The 19,283-nt window shown below is 51.3% G+C and overlaps 2 protein-coding genes across 3 annotated transcripts; one reads left to right on the forward strand and one right to left on the reverse strand.

Moving 5' to 3' along the window:
- Positions 1–333: 333 nt before the first annotated feature.
- Positions 334–7,705, forward strand: LPCAT4 (lysophosphatidylcholine acyltransferase 4). Of its 2 annotated transcripts, XM_017645847.3 has the most exons (14): positions 334–581; positions 1,826–1,968; positions 2,307–2,527; positions 2,900–3,012; positions 3,129–3,189; positions 3,458–3,516; positions 3,705–3,739; positions 4,214–4,268; positions 4,396–4,478; positions 4,726–4,851; positions 5,230–5,362; positions 6,510–6,608; positions 6,930–7,086; positions 7,350–7,705. In XM_017645847.3, exons 1-14 carry the CDS (start codon positions 468–470, stop codon positions 7,502–7,504), a joined length of 1,554 nt encoding a protein of 517 aa, XP_017501336.2. In that variant the 5' UTR covers positions 334–467; the 3' UTR covers positions 7,505–7,705. The 2 variants fall into 2 exon arrangements, with proteins under 2 accessions (XP_017501336.2, XP_036871728.1); XM_037015833.2 differs by lacking the exon at positions 334–581 and having other exon boundaries at positions 615–1,968; positions 2,900–2,998.
- Positions 7,706–8,134: 429 nt separating this feature from the next.
- On the reverse strand, positions 8,135–19,248 carry NUTM1 (NUT midline carcinoma family member 1). The gene is given in 8 exon segments (XM_017645846.3): positions 8,135–10,743; positions 11,092–11,208; positions 11,496–11,776; positions 12,278–12,417; positions 13,491–13,528; positions 13,530–13,620; positions 15,628–16,333; positions 19,218–19,248. Coding segments are annotated over 8 exon segments (3,426 nt in total). The 5' UTR covers positions 19,234–19,248; the 3' UTR covers positions 8,135–8,706.
- Positions 19,249–19,283: the final 35 nt, after the last annotated feature.

Here is a 19,283-nt window from a genome sequence, read left to right on the forward strand (position 1 = left end):
ACCCTGATCTGTGCCCGCGGGGTGACCTCCAAGTACGGGCGGGGTCATAGCGCGCTCCCGGCTCCGCGCCCACCCCGCGGCCCCGAACCCGCCCGAGCCGGAGGACTGCGGAGAGAGGGGGCTGCCGGGTCCTGGGAAAGGAACGCCGCAGGGCCGGGCCCGGGGTAGCCTGCGGGCTAACGCGGCACCGCGGCATCCGGCCGCCGCAGAACAATGGCCGGAGGGGCTGCGGACGTCGCGACGGGGAGCAGAGCAGCTGGGGCCTGGAAGCCCCGCCCCTCGACCGGCTCTCTGACTACGCGGGCCTGCCGCTCCGCCCGCTCCCCGCCCCCCGGCTCCAGGCGGGGCCGGGTCCTGAGTGCCGCCGACGCCGCCGCCGTTGCAGCAGCCCCTACTCTGCAGAGCGGGGCCCGGGGCTGGGGCCGGGGCGGGCCGGGGCGCCCTCCCTCCCACCTTCTCCCGCCGCGATGAGCCAGAGAAGTCCGGGGGACTGGGCCCCCCTCGATCCCACCCCCGGACCCCCAGCGCCCCCCAACCCCTTCGTGCATGAGTTACATTTCTCTCGCCTCCAGAGGATTAAGGTAGCGTGTGGGCGGGGGCTTCGCGAGAACTCGGGGGGATCGGAAAAAAGGCCGTTTATAGTCCTGGCAAAGATGGGGATGGAGATCCGGAAAGGTGGTGGGTGAGAGGCTTGTGGGGCCGGAGTCCGTGGAAGCGCACGTGGGGGCGGCGGGGTCTGCGCGAGTTGCCCTGTAGGTTTAGGCGATGCACGAGACCGAAGGTGTGGAAGAATTGACTGGGAAAGGATGGAGGGCTGCAGGGGACGCAGGGATAGCGGAGATGGAGGTTACTGGGAATGCGGATTACATCCTGCAGAGGCCGTGGTGCTAGGATGGAGGTGGAGGCTGCGGAAGGCCGGGGGTGGGGGCGAGGGCGTGCTGAGCGCTTCAACGAGGCTGAATTAAAGGGAGGAGGTTTGTGGACGCGGAGCCTGCGCCCCTGTGCCTCCCCAACGCCTCTTTTCACTTTGTCTCTTCGCACTGCAGCGTCTTCTGGTTTGGGGGAGGGCAGCTGAGAAGCAGGTTGGCTACAGGAAGTGGAGGGCCTGCATCAGCCTAGGGGAACTGGCGGGTGGTATGGAAAGGGAGTTGCCAAGGTTGGCTGCCATCACCTCCCCTGAGGCGGGCTCCTGGGGCCCCGTTTGTTTACCTGCGCTGTCCCCCGGGTAGCCCCTAGTCACCCTGGCTCCTGGCAACCCCCACGCTGCCGAGCAGGGCCGAGCTCCTCTTTCTCTCATCCTCCCGTACTAGGTGAGTGCTGTTGGGCTAGAGACTGGCGTGCGGCCCGAAAAGTGGACCTCTCCGTGTGTTTTCACCCCTCTGACTCCTAGGCCCAAAGTGGGAAGAACTGTGCCCCTGGTTTCCCTGGGACATGGGAGCTATTTATGGAATGGGGCTTGGGGGACGAGGACCTGTCTCCACAGGCACTCTACGTCGAGCAGTGTGCTGGGCTTGTTTTTCAGGGGTTATCATTAAATCTAATTAGCAGCTAGATGCATTTTGTGACACTCAGTTTTATACGTGTTGCAGGGACCAATTGAAAGACAGGAAAATGAGGTCCCTGATCCTATTAATCTTTATTCTCTTACCCCCATTGGTATCTTCATCGCACCTTGGATTCTAGCCCCGTCTCCTGTGCCCATACCACCTGTTTCCAGGTCTACAGGGGCTGATGGCTGTCTTCTCCTGGGCACCTCGTGGGAGAGGGGGAGCTGGGGAGGGCGGCCTCCTCGCCCTGCAGTGGCATTCTCTCCCGCTCTTCGCAGTTTTGCCTGCTGGGGGCACTGCTGGCCCCCATCCGAGTGCTCCTGGCCTTCGTAGTCCTCTTTCTCCTCTGGCCCTTTGCCTGGCTTCAAGTAGCTGGTCTGACTGAGGAGCAGCTTCAGGAGCCAGTTTCAGGATGGAGGAAGTAAGTGGGGGAATCAGACCCGAGAGGCCCAACTACTCACTTCTTTTTGATGCTGTTCATTCCACTCCCTCTTTGAGAGAAAGAGGAGGGAGGCTTCTGAAGCTCTCCTACCCAGTCTGGGGAGGTGAGAGGGGTCAGCCAGACTCCGACCTGGTGCCAGGACCTCAGCCCTTACGTGGTGCACCCCACTATGTCCCGAAGTAGCCACAGAGACTTCAGCCTCTTGGCCCCAGGAATAGAGGGCAAAAGAAGAACACCTGCTTTCCTGGGTCCCTAAGCATGGGGGTGAGTGAAGGTGAGGATCTCTGCCTGCACTGACAGCCAGCCTTGCCCTGCAGGACTGTGTGCCACAATGGGGTGCTCGGCCTCAGCCGCCTGCTCTTTTTCCTGCTGGGCTTCCTTCGGATTCGAGTTCGAGGCCAGCGAGCCTCCTGCCTTCAAGCGCCTGTTCTTGTTGCCGCTCCCCACTCTACTTTCTTTGACCCCATTGTTCTGCTGCCCTGTGACCTACCCAAGGTTGTGTCCCGAGCTGAGAACCTTTCGGTGCCTGTCATCGGAGGTGAGACAGTTTTAAGACGTGTGAGGGGGAGAGAGAACAACTCTGGGCGAAAAGACAGGAGTCAGAGATATTCTGGAGAGAAGACCTGGCCTCCTGGAGATAGAAATTAGAGGGAATACTGACTGATGCTGGCAAGTGAGATGCAGATCAATGCCATTTGTGAACCAGCCTCTGACTTTGAGGGCTGGGGCTTAGAGAAGGCGTTAGAAGGGGCTCTGGTCTGTTTCTTAAAAGGACAATGTACAATAAAAGGAGCATCCCAGAGTCAGAGAGATAACTGAGAAACATCGCTGTGTAGGAAGGGGAGGCCACAGATATTAATACCCCCTAGGTAGGAGCCAACTGACACCTTGTATCCTCTCTGGACCCCAGCCCTTCTTCGCTTCAACCAAGCCATCCTTGTATCCCGGCATGACCCAGCTTCTCGGCGCAGAGTGGTGGAGGAGGTCCGAAGGCGGGCTACCTCAGGAGGCAAGTGGCCCCAGGTGGGTAAGGGGCTTCAGATCTCCCCTTCCGTGTGCTTCCAAAGAGGCTTTTGCTCCCTTGGCTGGTTCTCTTCAGCCTGCCCTATCTCATTCTGGCCCCTTGGTGTTTTCCCCAGGTACTATTCTTTCCTGAGGGCACCTGTTCCAACAAGAAGGCCTTGCTTAAATTCAAACCAGGTGAATAAAACGACACTGGGTAGGAAGGCTATAGGAAAAAGGAGCCCCGGATTTGGAGAGGGACTCAGGAAAAACCCAGAAGGTGGAGGCAGGGTCGGGGGGGAGACAGAGCCCCTAGCTGACACCAGGAGTCATAGAGACAATTGTAAATGAAACGGCACCAGGCCAGGTCTCATTTCACAACTGCCCAAGACCCTACACTTCATGCCTCTAGTTCCCTCTATGCACTAACCTCTGCCTGGGGGGTGGGGGTGGAAATGGGATTTAGGAGCCTTCATCGCAGGGGTGCCTGTGCAGCCTGTCCTCATCCGCTACCCCAACAATCTGGTGAGTCTGACTCGGGGACAGGGACACAAATCCACACGAAATGGGAATTGGTGAAAACCTGAGTGCCATGGTGGGGTGTGCAGTGTGGAGGTGGAGCTGGAACGGGTTCAGGGCTTCTGCTGACAGGGTGGGCCGGTTCCCGGAAGAAGAGTAATGCCTTTCTCCCCTCACCTCTGCTCCTCCCATAGGACACCACCAGCTGGGCGTGGAGGGGCCCTGGAGTGTGAGTTCTGGTGTTCCTGGGGTGAGGGTGGGGAGCAGGGTCCCTCATAGAATTCCTGGCCCCATCTTCTGATCTCCAGACAAGGTGAATGACCCTCTGGCTCTGACAGAGAACTCTAGAGAAAGGGAAGCCAGTTTCCCTTGGTTTTGTTCTGATCTCTCCATAAAATCTGGAAGTGCTTTCAGCTATTCACTGAATCATTCCTCCTGTGATTGTAGCTTCTTTTTCCTTACTTTTGAGTTTCTTAGTGATTTTCTCCCTCAGTTGCCCCCTCAGAACCACCACATGAGCCTGCCTCTCGCCTTTGCCCAGCTGCTCTAGCCTCCTCTCGCCCGCAGCCCTTTCTCGGGCCTGCCTCTGCAGCACCTCTCCTTCCCCGCCATCTTTCTGGTCCCCGCACTGCCCTGGGGGTTGGGGTGATCGCAGCAAGTCCATAGTCGGATTGGTGAGTATCTGAGGTCTCTCTTCTTTTAGACTCAAAGTTCTCTGGCTCACAGCCTCTCAGCCCTGCAGCATCGTGGACGTGGAGGTATGACCCCGTGGGTGGGTAGGAAAATGGACATCTGAGCCCTGAAGCTTTGTGAAAAGGTTGGGAATGGTCAGCCCTAGCTTTGAAGTCCTGGTAAGAAGTGTGTATGTGTGCATGTGTGTTTCAGTTTCTCCCCGTGTACCACCCCAGCCCAGAGGAGAGCAGGGACCCCACCCTCTATGCCCACAACGTCCAGAGAGTTATGGCACAGTGAGTGGCCCACACTATTTCCGGGGATAGATACCACTGGGTGGAGGAACCACCAGAGGCAAGGGGCTGAGGTCCTAAGGCCGAAGATGGGGCAATTGGCAGTGGGGGGTGGGGGCTTTGAATGGCTAAGGCTGAAGGGGGCTGGTTAAAGGAACCAGCTCTTTCCCTAGTAAGAAGACAAGCCAGTAGTGAGCCTTCAGAAGATCTTTCTGCCTCACCCCCACCCCCCCATCTCTCCTTGCTGCAGGGCCCTGGGCATCCCAGCCACCGAATGTGAGTTTGTAGGCAGCTTGCCTGTGATTGTGGTGGGCCGACTGAAGGTGGCGCTGGAGCCACAGCTCTGGGAACTGGGGAAGGTTCTCCGCAAGGCTGGGTAAGTGACCTTGAGCTGAGGATGTGGACAGTGTCCCCGAGAGAAAAGGAGGAAAGGGACAAGTGGGAAGAAGAAGGAAAGGCTTCAAAAAAAATAAAAAGATGGGAAGATAGAGGAATTTTTTAAGATAACAGAATTACAGGAAGGAGGGAAAAAGAATTACAGGAAGGAGGGAAAAAGAAAAGGCAAGATATGTAATGACCTCAGTGAAAAAAAGAGAACTGATTCTCAAGGGACTATGAGTCAGAGTACATCTTAGGAAAATGCCAGCTGTGTTTATGCTGGAAGAACTCTTGGGGCTGGGGCCACAGTCCTGCTGGGTGCTGTGTCCTTCAAGAAACTGAGTCAGCTCTCTGCCTTCCAACAATTCTAATGCAGGCTGTCCCCTGGCTGTGTGGACACTGGAGCAGAGCCAGGCCGGAGTCGAATGATCAGCCAGGAAGAGTTTGCCAGGCAGCTACAGCTTTCCGATCCCCACACGGTGGCTGGTGCCTTTAGCTACTTCCAGCAGGTAAAAGAGCTGGGACACGAGCGGGCAGAGGCCAAGGCTTGCTTTCCGGGCTGACGGCTCAGAATTTAAGAGTGGTGTCTGAGTGGTCGTGTCAGTTGCTTGGATGGCCAATTGGAGTCTGTGCTTTATATTCTAATAGGTAATCCTGGCATCTGTTGTTAAATGGCCATCTTCTCAGGTGCACTGGGGGATTCATTTCTTAAGAGAGTATTCAGTGCATTGAAGAGCAATATTTAACCTTTGTGGGAATGATGGAGAAATAGTGAGGTCCAAATTTCTGAAGCCATGTTAGAGATTGGCAGATAGGGAGTCATGACCTTGTGTGGCACAATGTGAGGGTTTCAGAGAAAAATCATGAAGGTTAAGTGGGAAGAAGACACAGAGAAGACAATGCCAGACAGGTCTGAGTTTGAGACCCAGAAGTAATTTGTAATCCTTAGGCAAATTTTTTTTTAATTCCACAGTTTCTCTGGGGGATTCCTGAACTTTCTCAACAATCTTGGTAAACTATATATTTCCTGGGACTTAACCGTTTTTCTGTCCAATTATAATAATCCCAGAAGATTCTTAATGTTTACAAACAACCACCAGTGATCCCATGGAGCTCTTTTTGATCTAAGATGCACACAGTGGATCTCAACGTCCTCCAAAGGGACAGAGTAACCTGGGTGTGTTGATTCCTCAGATTGGAGCAGACTCTCCTGGGTGGGAGCTTTTCCACTTAGTCTGTAGCAGAACAACCAAAATGTGAATGCCAAGGTCACCCAGTGTCATTACAGCATGCATCCTCCTCGGGCTTTTCTTCTCCTAAGAAATTATGCCAGTAGCCTCCTTTCAGTCTGCTGGACCAGTTCCTCCACATAGGCAGTCAGACAGAACCAGTTTTTCTAGCTTGAGGGCCATGAGGGCCATCAGATTCAGCATTCATGAGGGCTTCCCTAACATCCCTAGGAGATCCCATTGTAGGGAAGTTTTGTCACCAGGTGACTGGCAGGTATAGCTTGAGCAAACACATTACCCGAGAGATCTCAGGGTTCATAGCTCTGAGGAAAGCAGAGTTAGGGTTCACCCTCATGCCTGCCATGGAGGAGGAGGGAGAAGTCAGGGGTGGTCATCACATTTCCCTGGTTTCTTTTTTACTCTCCAGGATGCCAGAGGTTTAGTGGACTTCCGAGATGTGGCCCTTGCGTTGGCAGCTCTGGATGGGGGCAGGAGCCTGGAGGAATTGATGTGCCTGGCCTTCGAGGTATCAGGAGATTGGAGGGGCACATGTGGCTCTGCTTATCCCACGCAGAGACCTTTGGGATGTGCTATTCCCAGGATCTTCTAGATAGTAGGTGCTGGCCACCCCAGTGCCACAATCTAAGCTTCACAACCACATGTCTCTATGTTGAGGCCTCATTGGGAACAGGAAGAGGACCACAGCTATAAAGTTCACATTCTGCACAAAGGGCCCAGGGGTGTGGAGAGGCCCTGTGCTTCGCACTCTTAGAAACAGCTTGTCGGGCAAACCTGAGGGGCAGTGGCACAAGGCAGTGGCTTGACTCACGTCCCTTTTCTCTCCCAGCTCTTTGCCGAGGAGCAGTCAGAGGAGCCCAGCCACCTGCTGTACAAAGATGGCTTCAGCGCCATCCTGCACCTGCTGCTGGGGTCACCACGCCCTGCTGCCGCAACTTTGCATGCTGAGCTGTGCCAGGCGGGAGCCTGCCAAGGCCTCTCCCTCTGTGAGTCAGCGCCTTCCGGCCATGTGGGCACTGGGCTGGTGGCCAGTGCTGGGGGTCAGAACACCTGAGAGGCAGCCTTGGGGGCAGCAGCAGGGCTGGGAGGAGCTGGCTGGGAAGGCAGAGAGGATATAAGCTTGGCTCTGAGAAGTGAAGCAGAGATGAGAGGGCTTGGACATAGCAATTCTGAGAAAAGAGTAGGGGAACCCTCTTCCCCTCCTTTCCAGACCATTTTTCTCATCCCCATCTCTCTCCTGTCCTTCCAGGGCAGTTCCAGGACTTCTCCCTCCGTGACCCACTCCACGGGAAGCTCTTCAGCACCTACCTGCGTCCCTCCCAGATACCGAACGCTTCGTCCCCAGGCAGCCCCAGTGCTCTGGCCAACGGGGCTGTGCCTGTACCCAAGCAGAAGGGGGACTGAGCACCTCGGCCACCCCGCTTGCATCCAGCCTGCAGACTCAGGGCAGCACCGGGGGCACGTCCCGGGCCTCAAGCCCATCTCTGCTCCTGCTTGGTTTTTGTTATTGTTGTTTTGTTTTTTAAGTTGATTTTCCTCTTTTTTTTTTTTTTTGTAAGAAACTATTTTATATATAAATATATATCTATATCTATTTAAAAAAGTGATGTTGAGTCATGTTGCCAGTATCATCAGCTGGGAAGGAAATGAGTGAATGGTTGAATCCTGAGGGTTCCCAAGGTCAGTCCTCATAACCGCAGCTGCATGAATCCTCACTTCCAGCTGGATAGGCCTCTTCCTGCCCAGTAATCATGCAGTCTCATCTCCCGCCTCCTACTGTCATATCCTACAGCAGCTCATTTCGACAGGCTTGCTCATGAACCGCTTTTCAGCCTATTCCCTCTTGTTCTGTCCTCAATTAGAGATTAAAAAATAGCTAACTACCATTTCATATTTAATCTAATGACAATGATTTCCCCTCCCATACCAGGAGCTGAGAGCTGTGTCAGTCAGTGGAGCCCAGCCTCCTCCATGCAGCACAGAACAGTTCCACAGGAGGGTTTTCTGTCGTGGGATGAGTTGAGAACACTGAAGTCCAGCCTCTAAGGAAGAAGAAAACAAGTACCACCCCCCAAGAAGATGCTGCATCTAGATAAAATTACAGAAAATGAATTAGATACCTGTATCAGACAGATCAGGCAGGTGAAAAAAAGCATCTTTCCATCTAGACTTTTAAAGGGAGTTAGTTAATGATAGACCCTCCAGAGAAGTCTTTCTAACATCAAGTCCAGGCTTTTAATGAGGAAGAAATAAGGTGACCACTGGGGACAAGACGTCAGGCTTGCCAGGGAACCTAGATAGGGCAGGGGGCTGCAAAGGTAGCTAGTTCTGTCAAATCCAGAACCACCCCACTTCTTGCCTCGTTTCAGCATCTTACCCATTCAGCAGCAAAGACATGAGCACAAACAGGCATATTGAGAGCATATTCCAACAAAAACATCTTTATTCTTTTTTTCCCGTACTCCTCCAAAGGTACTTATCCCTATCTCCCACCAAGGTGACTACCTCCAAACTAGACAGTCTGATCACCTAGCCCATGCTCACCCCTTTCACAGAGCAACAAAACGGAGGAAAGCTAGCCTGTTGGTGTGCAGCTGGGTTAAAATCTACTTGGAGGGTTTGGCAGGTGGGACAGGATGGTCCCACTTCCTACATTGTTTCTTCTTTCTGCCTGTGCCATAAGCGTCACACTGCCTTTTACAAGGCTGTGAGGGTTGAACACCTCCCGGAGCCTGGGATTTCTCCCCTGAGACCCCAGCCTCAGCTCTCACGTAGCGTTTCTCTTCAGTAAGGGCTGGACCTCCAGCTAGAGCTCGCTTCCCAGACTTGGCAACAGGACGTGGAGGCTGGCCAAGGCCTCTTCTCTCAGCAGAGTGGGAGTGGGATGCTCTCTGGACCCCCCGACCTGTGGAAGGCAGGCCCATGGCAGGGTGAGGACCGAGCAGAGGCCTCTGCGACAGGCTAAGTTTAGAAGCCAGGAGGTAGGCAAAGGTGGAGAGTTCCTCATCTTCCTCTTCCTGCTGCTCCTCCTTTCCTTTGGCCCCATCTGCTGAACTGTTTGTTTCACTGGCAGGAGAGGCTTTGCTCAGAACTAAGGCATCCCTGGTTTCCCAGCTAAGGGAAGTGCTTCCAAGGCCCTTGTGAGGAGATGTTGGCTTGGGGTTCCCAGGTGCAGAAGGCTGTTGATTCCCTGGTAAGGGAACTAGGTCCTTAGGCTTGGATAAATCACTGTCTTCCCTGCCTTCTCCCTGAGGGTCACAAGAATTAAGATTTGGTGGACAAGTGTCCTCACTGACCTCAAGCTGGAAGCCATAGACATGCTTATTATCTAGTTTGTTAATGTGTTTTGTGGTTTCTAACGGAGGAGAAATGGAGTTGCTTCTGTTCCCTCCCTTCAGGCTGGTCTGGAAGGAAGAGGTATCCTGAGTCCCCAGAATAAGGATCTTGCCTTCACATGCAGGCCGAGGGGTTTCTTTGGAAGCCCCCAGCGTGGAGGCACCAATTCTGCTTAGCAATGGGGAGAATCCATTAGCCCATGGATCACTGGGATCCCATATGGTCTCAGGGCTCTGCTCTCCATTTTTTTTAAGGCTCAAGGCTGGGCTATTGGCCCTCAGAGGTCCTGACAAGCTGCAGTTTTTCTTTTCTGGGACATCTGTGGTGTCTGTGCCTGCACAGGGAGTTGTACTGTTCCCCACATCCCCAGGTGGTGTGGCTTCTCCAGGACCCAGAGAAATGTTGCTTCCAGAGTCTAGTGCCTGGCAGCCTCCCTCATGTTCAGTTACACATTCCACATTGTGCTTCTCTATGACCTCGATTTGTAAGGGCAACTCCAAGCCTACAGAATCCATCTCACTGCTCAGCCCAAGTCCTGGACTGAGAGAGGCCCCTTCCCCATCCCTGTCTCCATCCCCAGCTGCTCTAGAGGAAGTGTTGGGATCACAACTCTGAACCATGGGAGAACCTCTGTCATCTCCCCACATGGCTCCTGAAGAGCCTTCCTGGGACACTGCTAATGGCTCCTTCCCTTGGGGAGGCACTCCAAGACCCACTGTCTGTTGTCCTGTCTGCAACTCAAGGACCTGCTTTTTGAACGCCTGTCCTTGCATAGGAACCAGCTCTGCAACCCCAGCGTCCAAACTGGGAACTCTCTCGAGCTGGGGATCTTCCTGCCAGCAAAGGAGCAGAGCCATGGAAGTCCTGTCAGCCACCTGGGAGTGCCCAGGGGACGCAGCACCTCCCAGGTGGTCATTTTGATGGGATATCTGGTTTGTAACTTCCCCAGGCCCTCTTCTCTCCCTACCTACGGGCCCTTGAGTTCCCTGTGGACCTGCAAGTTCTAGCTGCAGGTCCCAGCTGCTGGAAGCTGGCAGAGTGTGCCCATCCCTGTGCACCCCCCTCAGGCTGTCTAGGGCCTGCTCCTGCCCACCATGCACATCTCTTGCCCTCTTCCCTGGAGAGGCAGGCTTTCCAAGACGAACAGTACCCCCAGCCACCCTAGGCCCAGGTGAGGGCCAAAGCTGCCCACCCCCATCTTCGTCCTCATCAGAAACAGAAGGGCTTGAGTCTGATTGAGCTCCACTGCAACTTGGAGGTGCCTCTGCAACCTCCTCTTCCAACGCCAGGAGTCGCTTCTGGACCAGCTGGAAGGAGAAAGGACAAATAGCATTCTACACGTGGTTGTGAGATAGGGTAGCTGACAGGGTGATGAGATGGCACTTGGGCAGGGCAGAGAATGTAAGCAAGTGGCTTAAGTAGTTGGTAACATACTGTAACTTCTTTTCTGCCTTTTTGGGCCTTATTCCTCTGCTCTTGAGCTCTCACACACACCCGTTTTCCTGCGTTTCCACAGTCCCTTGCCTACTTGTTCTGCATACAATACCCAATCCTGAAGCTGTTCATCTCCAGAAGTCATACCAACCAAGTCAATGTAGAGTTAAGTGAAATCCCTTGAGCTTCCTGCTCTAATACGCCTCATCTCCCAGGTTTACCTCATCAAGACTGAATTCTTCTTCTTGCTCCAGCTCCTCAATTAAGGCCAACGGATCCCTCTCTTGTTCTGGGGACAGGAGATCTTCCAGAAATCGAGGATGAATGACACCCTCCACCTAGGGAATAGAAGGAAAAGTGACATGAGTCCTTAGGAAGTAACCTGTGAGCCAAGAGGCTCTAGAGAAGCCCTGTGTGCCCCTTGCCCCCAGCCCAGATCCCCCACCACTACCATCCCTCAGAGCTGTTACAAACCATGACCACCACCAGCTACATACATGTGTTTGTGCATGCACACACGTTTTCACAGTACAGTTCTTCAATGCCTTGGGCAAAACTAGTGTTTGGTTCCATGGAGTTCCCACCCCAGGATCTGCTAGAAACCAGACACCCAGGCCCAGCTCACCTTGGAGACAAAGGCCTCCTGAGAACAAAGCTCATCAATATAGCTCAAGAGACCTGGATCTGGATACATCCCATCCTCCTGCTGCTGTTCTTCCTTTTCCTGTTCTCCATCTGACTCCCCAGTGGCCAGGTGACTCCTCACCAGCCCTTCCATGATGTCAGCATACTCTTTGACAGCTTCTGGGGGGATCTCCTTGGGTGCCTTGGGAGCTGGAGGCTTCACGGTTTTGCGCTGCCGCCGGTGGGGGGCCCGTGCTTTGGCGGTTGTCTTGGGAATGTACACTGAGGGAAGAGATGGAAAGGAAAAATGGGATGCAGCCAGTGACTGCGGTGTCTGCCTCCCAACCCTATGTTTGTAAGGGCAGTAAGTGAGTACACTGAAATGGTTCTGGCTGCATCAGGCCAACCTAAAACAGTACCAGTACCAGCTGTGGGAGAAGATTTTTAGGAGCTAGAGAGTCTAAGAGAAGCACTGTATGAGGAATCTAGCAACCCCTGAAATTTCAAAAAATTCCCCTGATCCAACCCTTGTTTCTGAAGCAGATGAGGCATTTTGTGCCTTATTTACGATCTCAGTGAGCAAGTAGCTGGTTCACTTGGCCAAGATCAGTACCTAGTCTGGGACAAAAGGAACCTAAGAACCCAGCCTCCTACGTCTGTCCTGTGTGAGGGAAAGTGACAGAAGAGAGAGCAATGCCTTCCCTAACCCATGACTGGTTTCTGCACACCAGAAAGATTTTGAGTCTTTGGCCCACAGTTCCTAATGGAATTGGGTAGCCTTACATGGCTGCTGGGAAACCTCAGGGGCCAGGGGCCCTGGAGGGTCAAGTTTCAGAGGTGTGGTAGGAGGTGGGCCCTGGGACCCATTCATCAGTTGTGTGTTCTGTATCTACATCTCCTCCTCGGCCTCAAACTCCATGAACCTGCAGAGGGTGAGGAAGGCCCAGGCATTGCTGAAAATGCCAGACCCATTAGGAACTGAGATGCCAGACACCAGCAGGGAGCAGCTGAACAACACTTCTGGGGAAAACTTACAATGTCACCACAGAGTCCCTTCACTTGCAGTCATCATTTAGGAAGCTTGTTAAGAAAATGAACCATCTAGAGTTTATAAACTTCTCCAGGACAGACCATGGCTTTCACTTTTTTTCATACCCTAGCTCGCCCGGCATCACAGAGGGTATAAAGCAGCAATTAATACAGACTTGTTGAATTCAACCAGGCCTCTGCCCCTGCTCCATAAAGAATGGCCCAACTCCTGAAGCAGGGCCTCGGGTTGCAATTCAAGAAAGTTCCCACCAGGAGGCAGAGCTGAGATCCAAGAGTCCTGAGGCTGGGACTGGGGCCCTGGAAGGGTAAATCTAGCAAGTCTGGGTCCAGATTTGGTGGAGAAAGTGGAAGTTAAGCTTGGAGGAAAGGGTTCATTTTCCTCAGAGTTGTTTTTCTAACCAAGGAGATTGTCATGGAGAAATGGGAGATATGAACCAGGAGACCACTCTGGGAATCTACGACCTTCCCCTGACCAACCTCTTCAAGAACCAGCCCCTTCCTGAGATGATGAGGTAAACTATTTCTGTGCCACTATTTCCAGAGGAGTGGTCCCAAGGTCTGCATCAATGGCCACTTGCTACCTGGTTAGTGAAACAGAAAAGAACCTGCCTAGTAGGGCCTGCCTCCTCATTGATAGGTCCCTTCAGCATGGAATTTTTACATCAAGTGGGCTCCAATCCCATCCTACCAGCTTCTGTATCAAGGCCTCTACATAATTCAAGATGTGGAGAAGGGGGAGCTTCTGAATGGAGATAGGACAGAAAAACCCAAGAGTTAAGGTTGTCAAAGCAGCAGCAAGGATCCAGGAAACCCTATCCTAGTCTACACCCCTCTTCCTCCGATCCCTTTTAAAATCACCCATACAGCCAGACCTAGGCCTTGGTTACCTGCCCCCATCCCTCAGCCACCCACCCCACCTGGGGGGAAGAGGGTTAGTCAGACTCACTTTTCTGCCATGTCATAAAAGATGATCCGGTCATAGTTTGCTGGTGTGCTCCCACTCCCAAACAGCCCTTGACAGTCCCTCCTCCAGGGTCACAGTGGGCTTCAGCCGAGTCAGGGACCGAAGCACTGGGCTGAAACAGCCACTGGGTCAGTCATGTTCTACAAGTGTGACCCCATCCACCTGTCCTGACACCCACCTTGATACACACTCCCTGCCCCTCATCAGATCTGACATGTCCCTCAGTCCCTGCCACTTCCCACATCTGATGAGACTTCCAGACCCCAGACCCCCATCCATTCATTCACCATAACTGACCTTTCTTCCTACTGAGATTTACAAATCCCACACAAATCAAGAAGGTGATTCTTTTCCCCACCTTTTGAAATCAAGCACCCTTAATGCTCACAGTACTATCCTCAATGAAACATTAGGAAGAAAGCACTCCTTATTAAATTAATGGAGTTAATTGTAAAGTAGGCTTGGCCTGCCCAAAAGTTCTTGCCTTAAAAAAAAAAAAAGGCACTCACTAACCCAAATAATCTCTAATTAAAGGTTGTGTGGTATTTTTATTTGTTTATTTTTAAGTGATGGTTACATTTGGGATGTAGCATCTAGCAAGTATGGGTCCAGATTTGGGGGAGAAAATGGAAGTTAAGCTTGAAGGAAAGGGTTCATAAGGAGTCAAATATCAGGGCTCTTTGAGGTCTTTGTGATTCACAAAGACCTTCTGACTTCCCAGGAATCCTCAGCATTATTCTGCCTAGAACCTGGACGGGCTTTTTATAAAAATGGGTTCCAGTGCCTCTCCCAGGACTGAGCATTTTACCAGCTTCCCCGGTGACTGCTGCAGAGGGTCTGGACTATACCTGCCTACTGCTCCTGAGCATGGAGAACAAGAATAGGCCAGGAGTTATAAATTCAGCCTACTGTGCCCTGACACAGAACTCAGAGTTGTCTGGAGAAAGCAGGGAGTCAGGAAGATGATCTACCCCAAGGACTCTGAGGGAGCCTTCTGATTAATTCACTCCAGAGTCTGGGCGGAAAGGTAGATAGATTCCTTTAGAAATTCAGTCACTGGGAGAACAACACGTACATTTTTTTCAATCCAGTCAAATGCAGAATGAGTTAATAATGGTTTACACAAAATACTGCAAATACAGTGCAGTTGAGTGGGGCAGCAGGTCTGGGTGGGAAGAAGAGAAAATTCCCCAGAAGGCTAATGACTGCTTTATTAACACCACAGACAGCCCATGGCCTCCAGCTCCTTGGCTAAACATCCACTCACACAGACATTCTGGCCTTTTGTGAGATTTTTTCCTCTTCTAGATTGCCTTTTTGTAATCATTAATAATAATAATAGCAGCTACCATTTAATGAGTCATTCTCTGTGCCAGGCATTCTGCTAAGCACTTCATATATGTTAACTCATTTTATCTTCTCAGCATCCCTCTGAAGAGGAATGATCCCCTTATAGATGAGAACACCGAGGGCCAAGATATTAAATGTCAGACCCAGGATCACAAATCTAATGAGAGGTGGAGCCTAGGCCTTTGACCACTAAGCAAGGTTTACCACCTCCCTATTTCAACTTGAATTTTCCTGAATAAAATAGAGGATGGTGGAGGGAGTGACACATACAGGTTCTTTGCCTAACCCTGCACTGACCTCCCCCTCCCACAGAAATGGGTCAGGGCCCCGCACTCCACATCCTGGCCAAGGTGGATGTCTCAGCCCCATGTCAGAGGTGGTAAAACAGAACAGAAGGACCTGGCACTTGGTGTCAGAGACTTAACTTCCAACCATTGCTCCCCGCTTTATGGCAGTAAACCTCTCTGAGCTTCAGTCTTCTCATCTATAAATGAGATGATCATAAAAATGCTTGAGCTCACAGGGTTATGAAGAACACTTGAGAAGGCCACCTGCAGGCTTGTTACAATCAGGAAGTAGGTAAAGAGGCTTATCACCATCACCGTCATCACCACCTTGTCATCATTACGCTTTGTTCTCAGAGCATCTCCACTGCACTCACGGACCGACCAGCCTTCAAGTGCCCCTACAAAGCCTAATCTCTTTTCTCATCCCAAAGCCCTCCCTACTTAAGAGCCCTAGATAATTAATCTCAAGTCTCCCCACTTACATAAGAAAGCAGGAAAGTGCTTCTGTATCAGGACTTTGGGGTAAGTGCCTCCGAGCCAAGGCTTTGTAGCTCTGCCAGCCACGGAAATTCTCATAAACACCCTTGGAGGTATAGCAGAGGTCACCCAGTGACAGCTTGGGCCAGGCAGATGCAGGGCTTCCTTCCTCAGCAGCTTGTGGCCCTGGCCAAGCCTTTTCCCGGGGCACAGTGGGGGCCAGCTGGGCAGCTGGTGGTGGAGCCTGACCAGGCAGGCCTGCGAGGCCCTCCTGGATCCTCCCAACAGCCTTAGTGGACAGAAGGGTCTTCACATTAGAGGCTGCCACAAATTGAGGGGGAGTATCCTTAGGGCCCCTGCAGGGAGTGTCTGAAGTAAGCCAATTGAGGGCTGTCTGAGTAAGAAGAAAGCTCTGGGTTTGAGACAGCTCAGCTGGCCCTCCTTCTGTCTTGACTTTGACAATAACTTTGCCAGCTCCAGCCCCACTGGGGCCAGAACCCGCATCCCCTGTCACCAGCAATGGGCTGGGGAGAGCAGAGAGCATCACAGGGGTGCCTGGAGAGAAGGCTACAGGCACAGGGGGCTGTGGAGGTGGCTCCCAGGGTGGTTGGTCTGGTGGGCCAGGAGCAGGTGGGGGGAAGGGAAGTTCAGAGAAATGAGACAGGGTGGCACCATGTGTCATGGTCATATCTGGTCCTGGCAATGGAGATGCTGTTGAGACAAAAAAACAGGTGTGGGGGGAGATGGAGTAGGAGAAAAGGACACTAGAAGTTAGGCCATCAGAATTCTACTTTAGTCCTGAAAAATCAGAACACTGATTCTCAACAGGGAAGGGAGGGGAAGAACTATGGAGAGGGAACTTAAATGGTTTACAAATGTTCCCCAAGTAATTTTGAAGTCCCTTATTCCTAACTGAGAATTATCCACTAGAGAAGTTGCAGGGACCCTTGGAGCCATGAGCTCATACCCCACAGCACATGCCACCCAGCAAAGAGGTAGATCCCTTAATCCCACCCATTCCAAACTCATTCCAGCCAACTGAATCCTGCTCCTAGCTGCACTGTGGTCCCACCACCCACAGAAGCACTGTTTCCAGAAGTGGGTGTGTGGATTAGATGTTCAGTTCCCAGAAATGTTGTTTCTTAACAGCCAGGAATGAATAGAGATAAGGGCCAGGAAAAGTGAGGAGAGGGCAGTCTGGGGAGAGAGATGCCCAGAGCTTTAAGTAGCTGCTGGACATGTTAAAATTTGGCAATGCAGACTATCAGCATCCTTCTGCTTGGAGATCCTGCCATCAGAAATGTAAGGCCCATACAAGGGAAACAAAGGCAAAAATGAACAAGTGGGACTATATCAAGCTGAAAAGCTTCTGTACAGCAAAGGACACCATCAATAGAACAAAAAGACATCCTACAGTATGGGAGAATATATTCATAAATGACATATCCGATAAAGGGTTGACATCCAAAATATATAAAGAGCTCACACACCTCAACAAACAAAAAGCAAATAATCCAATTAAAAAATGGGCAGAGGATCTGAACACACACTTCTCCAAAGAAGAAATTCAGATGGCCAACAGGCACATGAAAAGATGCTCCACATCACCAATCATCAGAGAAATGCAAATTAAAACCACAATGAGATATCACCTCACCCCAGTAAGGATGGCCATCTTCCAAAAGACAAACAACAACAAATGTTGGCGAGGTTGTGGAGAAAGGGGAACCCTCCTACACTGTTGGTAGGAATGTAAAGTAGTTCAACCATTGTGGAAAGCAGTATGGAGATTCCTCAAAAAAGAAATACCATTTGACCTAGGAATTCCACTCTTAGGAATTTACCCTAAGAATACAGCAGCCAGTTTGAAAAAGACATATGGACCCCTATGTTTATTGCAGCACTATGTACAATAGCCAAGAAATGGAAGCAACCTAAGTGTCCATCAGTAGATGAATGGATAAAGAAGATGTGATACATATAGACAATGGAATATTATTCAGCCATAAGAAGAAAACAAATCTTACCATTCTCAACAACATGGATGGAGCTAGAGGGTATTATGCTGAGTGAAGTAAGCCAGGTGGAAAAAGACAAGTATCAAATGATTTCACTCATATGTGGAGTATAAGAACAAAGAAAAAACCTGAAAGAACAAAACAGCAGCAGAATCACAGAACCCAAGAATGGACTAACAGTTACCAAAGCGAAATGGCCTGGGGAGGATGGGTGGGAAGGGAGGGATAAGAGGGAAAAACAAGCATTATAATTAGCAGACATAATGTGAGGAGGTGGCAGGGGGAAGGCAGTACACACAGAGAAGGTAAGTAATGACTCTACAGCATCTTACTACACTGATGGACAGTGACTGTAATGGGGTATGTGGTGGGGACTTGATGATTGGGGGAGTCTAGTAACCACAAAGTTGCTCATGTAATTGTAGATTAATGATACCAATAAATAAATAAATAAATAAATAAATAAATAAATAAATAAATAAATAAATAAATAAATAAATGGTCCTTAAGAACAAGCCATGAAACATGAAGTCTGAAGAAAAGTACCTGCAGAGGAGAGCTATGTAGAGTCCAGTCAAAGCAAGGATAAATACATAAAAAACATACCTAATTAATCAAGACATGTGCCTCCTAGGACTTAAAAATAATAATAGAATATCATCAGCCTGAATTCATGTTACTCTCCTCCCCCTTATATAAAGAATATTCCATGGGCAAACTAATGACACTCAGCTTCCACTTCCTAAGCATGAAGGAGCCATGGAATATGAGGAAACTCAGCTTCTCAACCATAGAACACAGAGCCAGGAGTATTCCACCCAGCACGCAACACAATGAGAGGGGTCTGAAGGCCTGAGTTCCATAAAAGGTAGAAAAACAGAGCATTTCTGGCAAGTCCCAGCTCTCATCCTGGCTGGAGTGACCCACCTCCACTGGCCCTATGGAATCAAGGAAACCTAGTTGCTCCTCTAACTGAAAGAGAGCCATGTTTGGGACTGGAAGGAGCTATGAGGCTTTGAGCAGAGGCACTTAAAGAACCTTCCAGTCTAATTTGTGGGAGGACATTTCTCTACAGACTTGGCAACAGATTTCCAGCTAAGGCCTCCACACAAACCCCATGACCCCTCATCCACCCCAGTAAGGTTAAGAGTAGTTCCAGCTCAATTCTCTAAGAGCAAAATTCTAGAGCAGGCTCCAGTTGCCTGAAAAAGACACAGGAGCCTGCACCTTTCCCCTGAACCCTCTCTGTGCGATTATACCGCACAGGAAGTTAGGGGCAGGGCCAGGGGTCCCTATTCCAGAGAAGTAAGTTGCTAACTGCAGTCTCTTCTCTATGCTCAGCCCCTTGCTCTAAGGTGCTTTGATCTGCCTCCCAGCGGGCTCTCCATCCCACAACCTCCTGTTTTAGTGGTACCATCTTCCTCCCTAGCCTCCCCAAGTGTGAGGCCTTTGCTGAGGTCTAGTGCCCTCACATTCCTCTAGGTCTGCCCCAATAACTCCTTCCCAGGTTAAGTGTCAATCTGAGTCTCCAAGGATATAAGCAAGTGGCAGGAACTATCCACCACCTGCTGACTTACCTTCATCTGAAGCCATCCTCTCAGGTTTTGGTACTAACCATGGCTGTCCGGAAGCTTCCAGAATGA

This window comes from Manis javanica, chromosome 8, assembly GCF_040802235.1.
Source record: "Manis javanica isolate MJ-LG chromosome 8, MJ_LKY, whole genome shotgun sequence".
In the NCBI taxonomy this organism is placed as follows: Eukaryota; Metazoa; Chordata; class Mammalia; order Pholidota; family Manidae; genus Manis; species Manis javanica.

Bases quoted from the DNA above. Each gene is read 5' to 3' on its own strand.
- LPCAT4 (XM_017645847.3), top strand. From the start codon at position 468: ATGAGCCAGAGAAGTCCGGGGGACTGGGCCCCCCTCGATCCCACCCCC. The intron at 1,969-2,306 runs GTAAGTGGGGGA...CTTGCCCTGCAG, and splicing joins CCAGTTTCAGGATGGAGGAA to GACTGTGTGCCACAATGGGG. The intron at 3,517-3,704 runs GTGAGTCTGACT...CTCCTCCCATAG, and splicing joins TCCGCTACCCCAACAATCTG to GACACCACCAGCTGGGCGTG.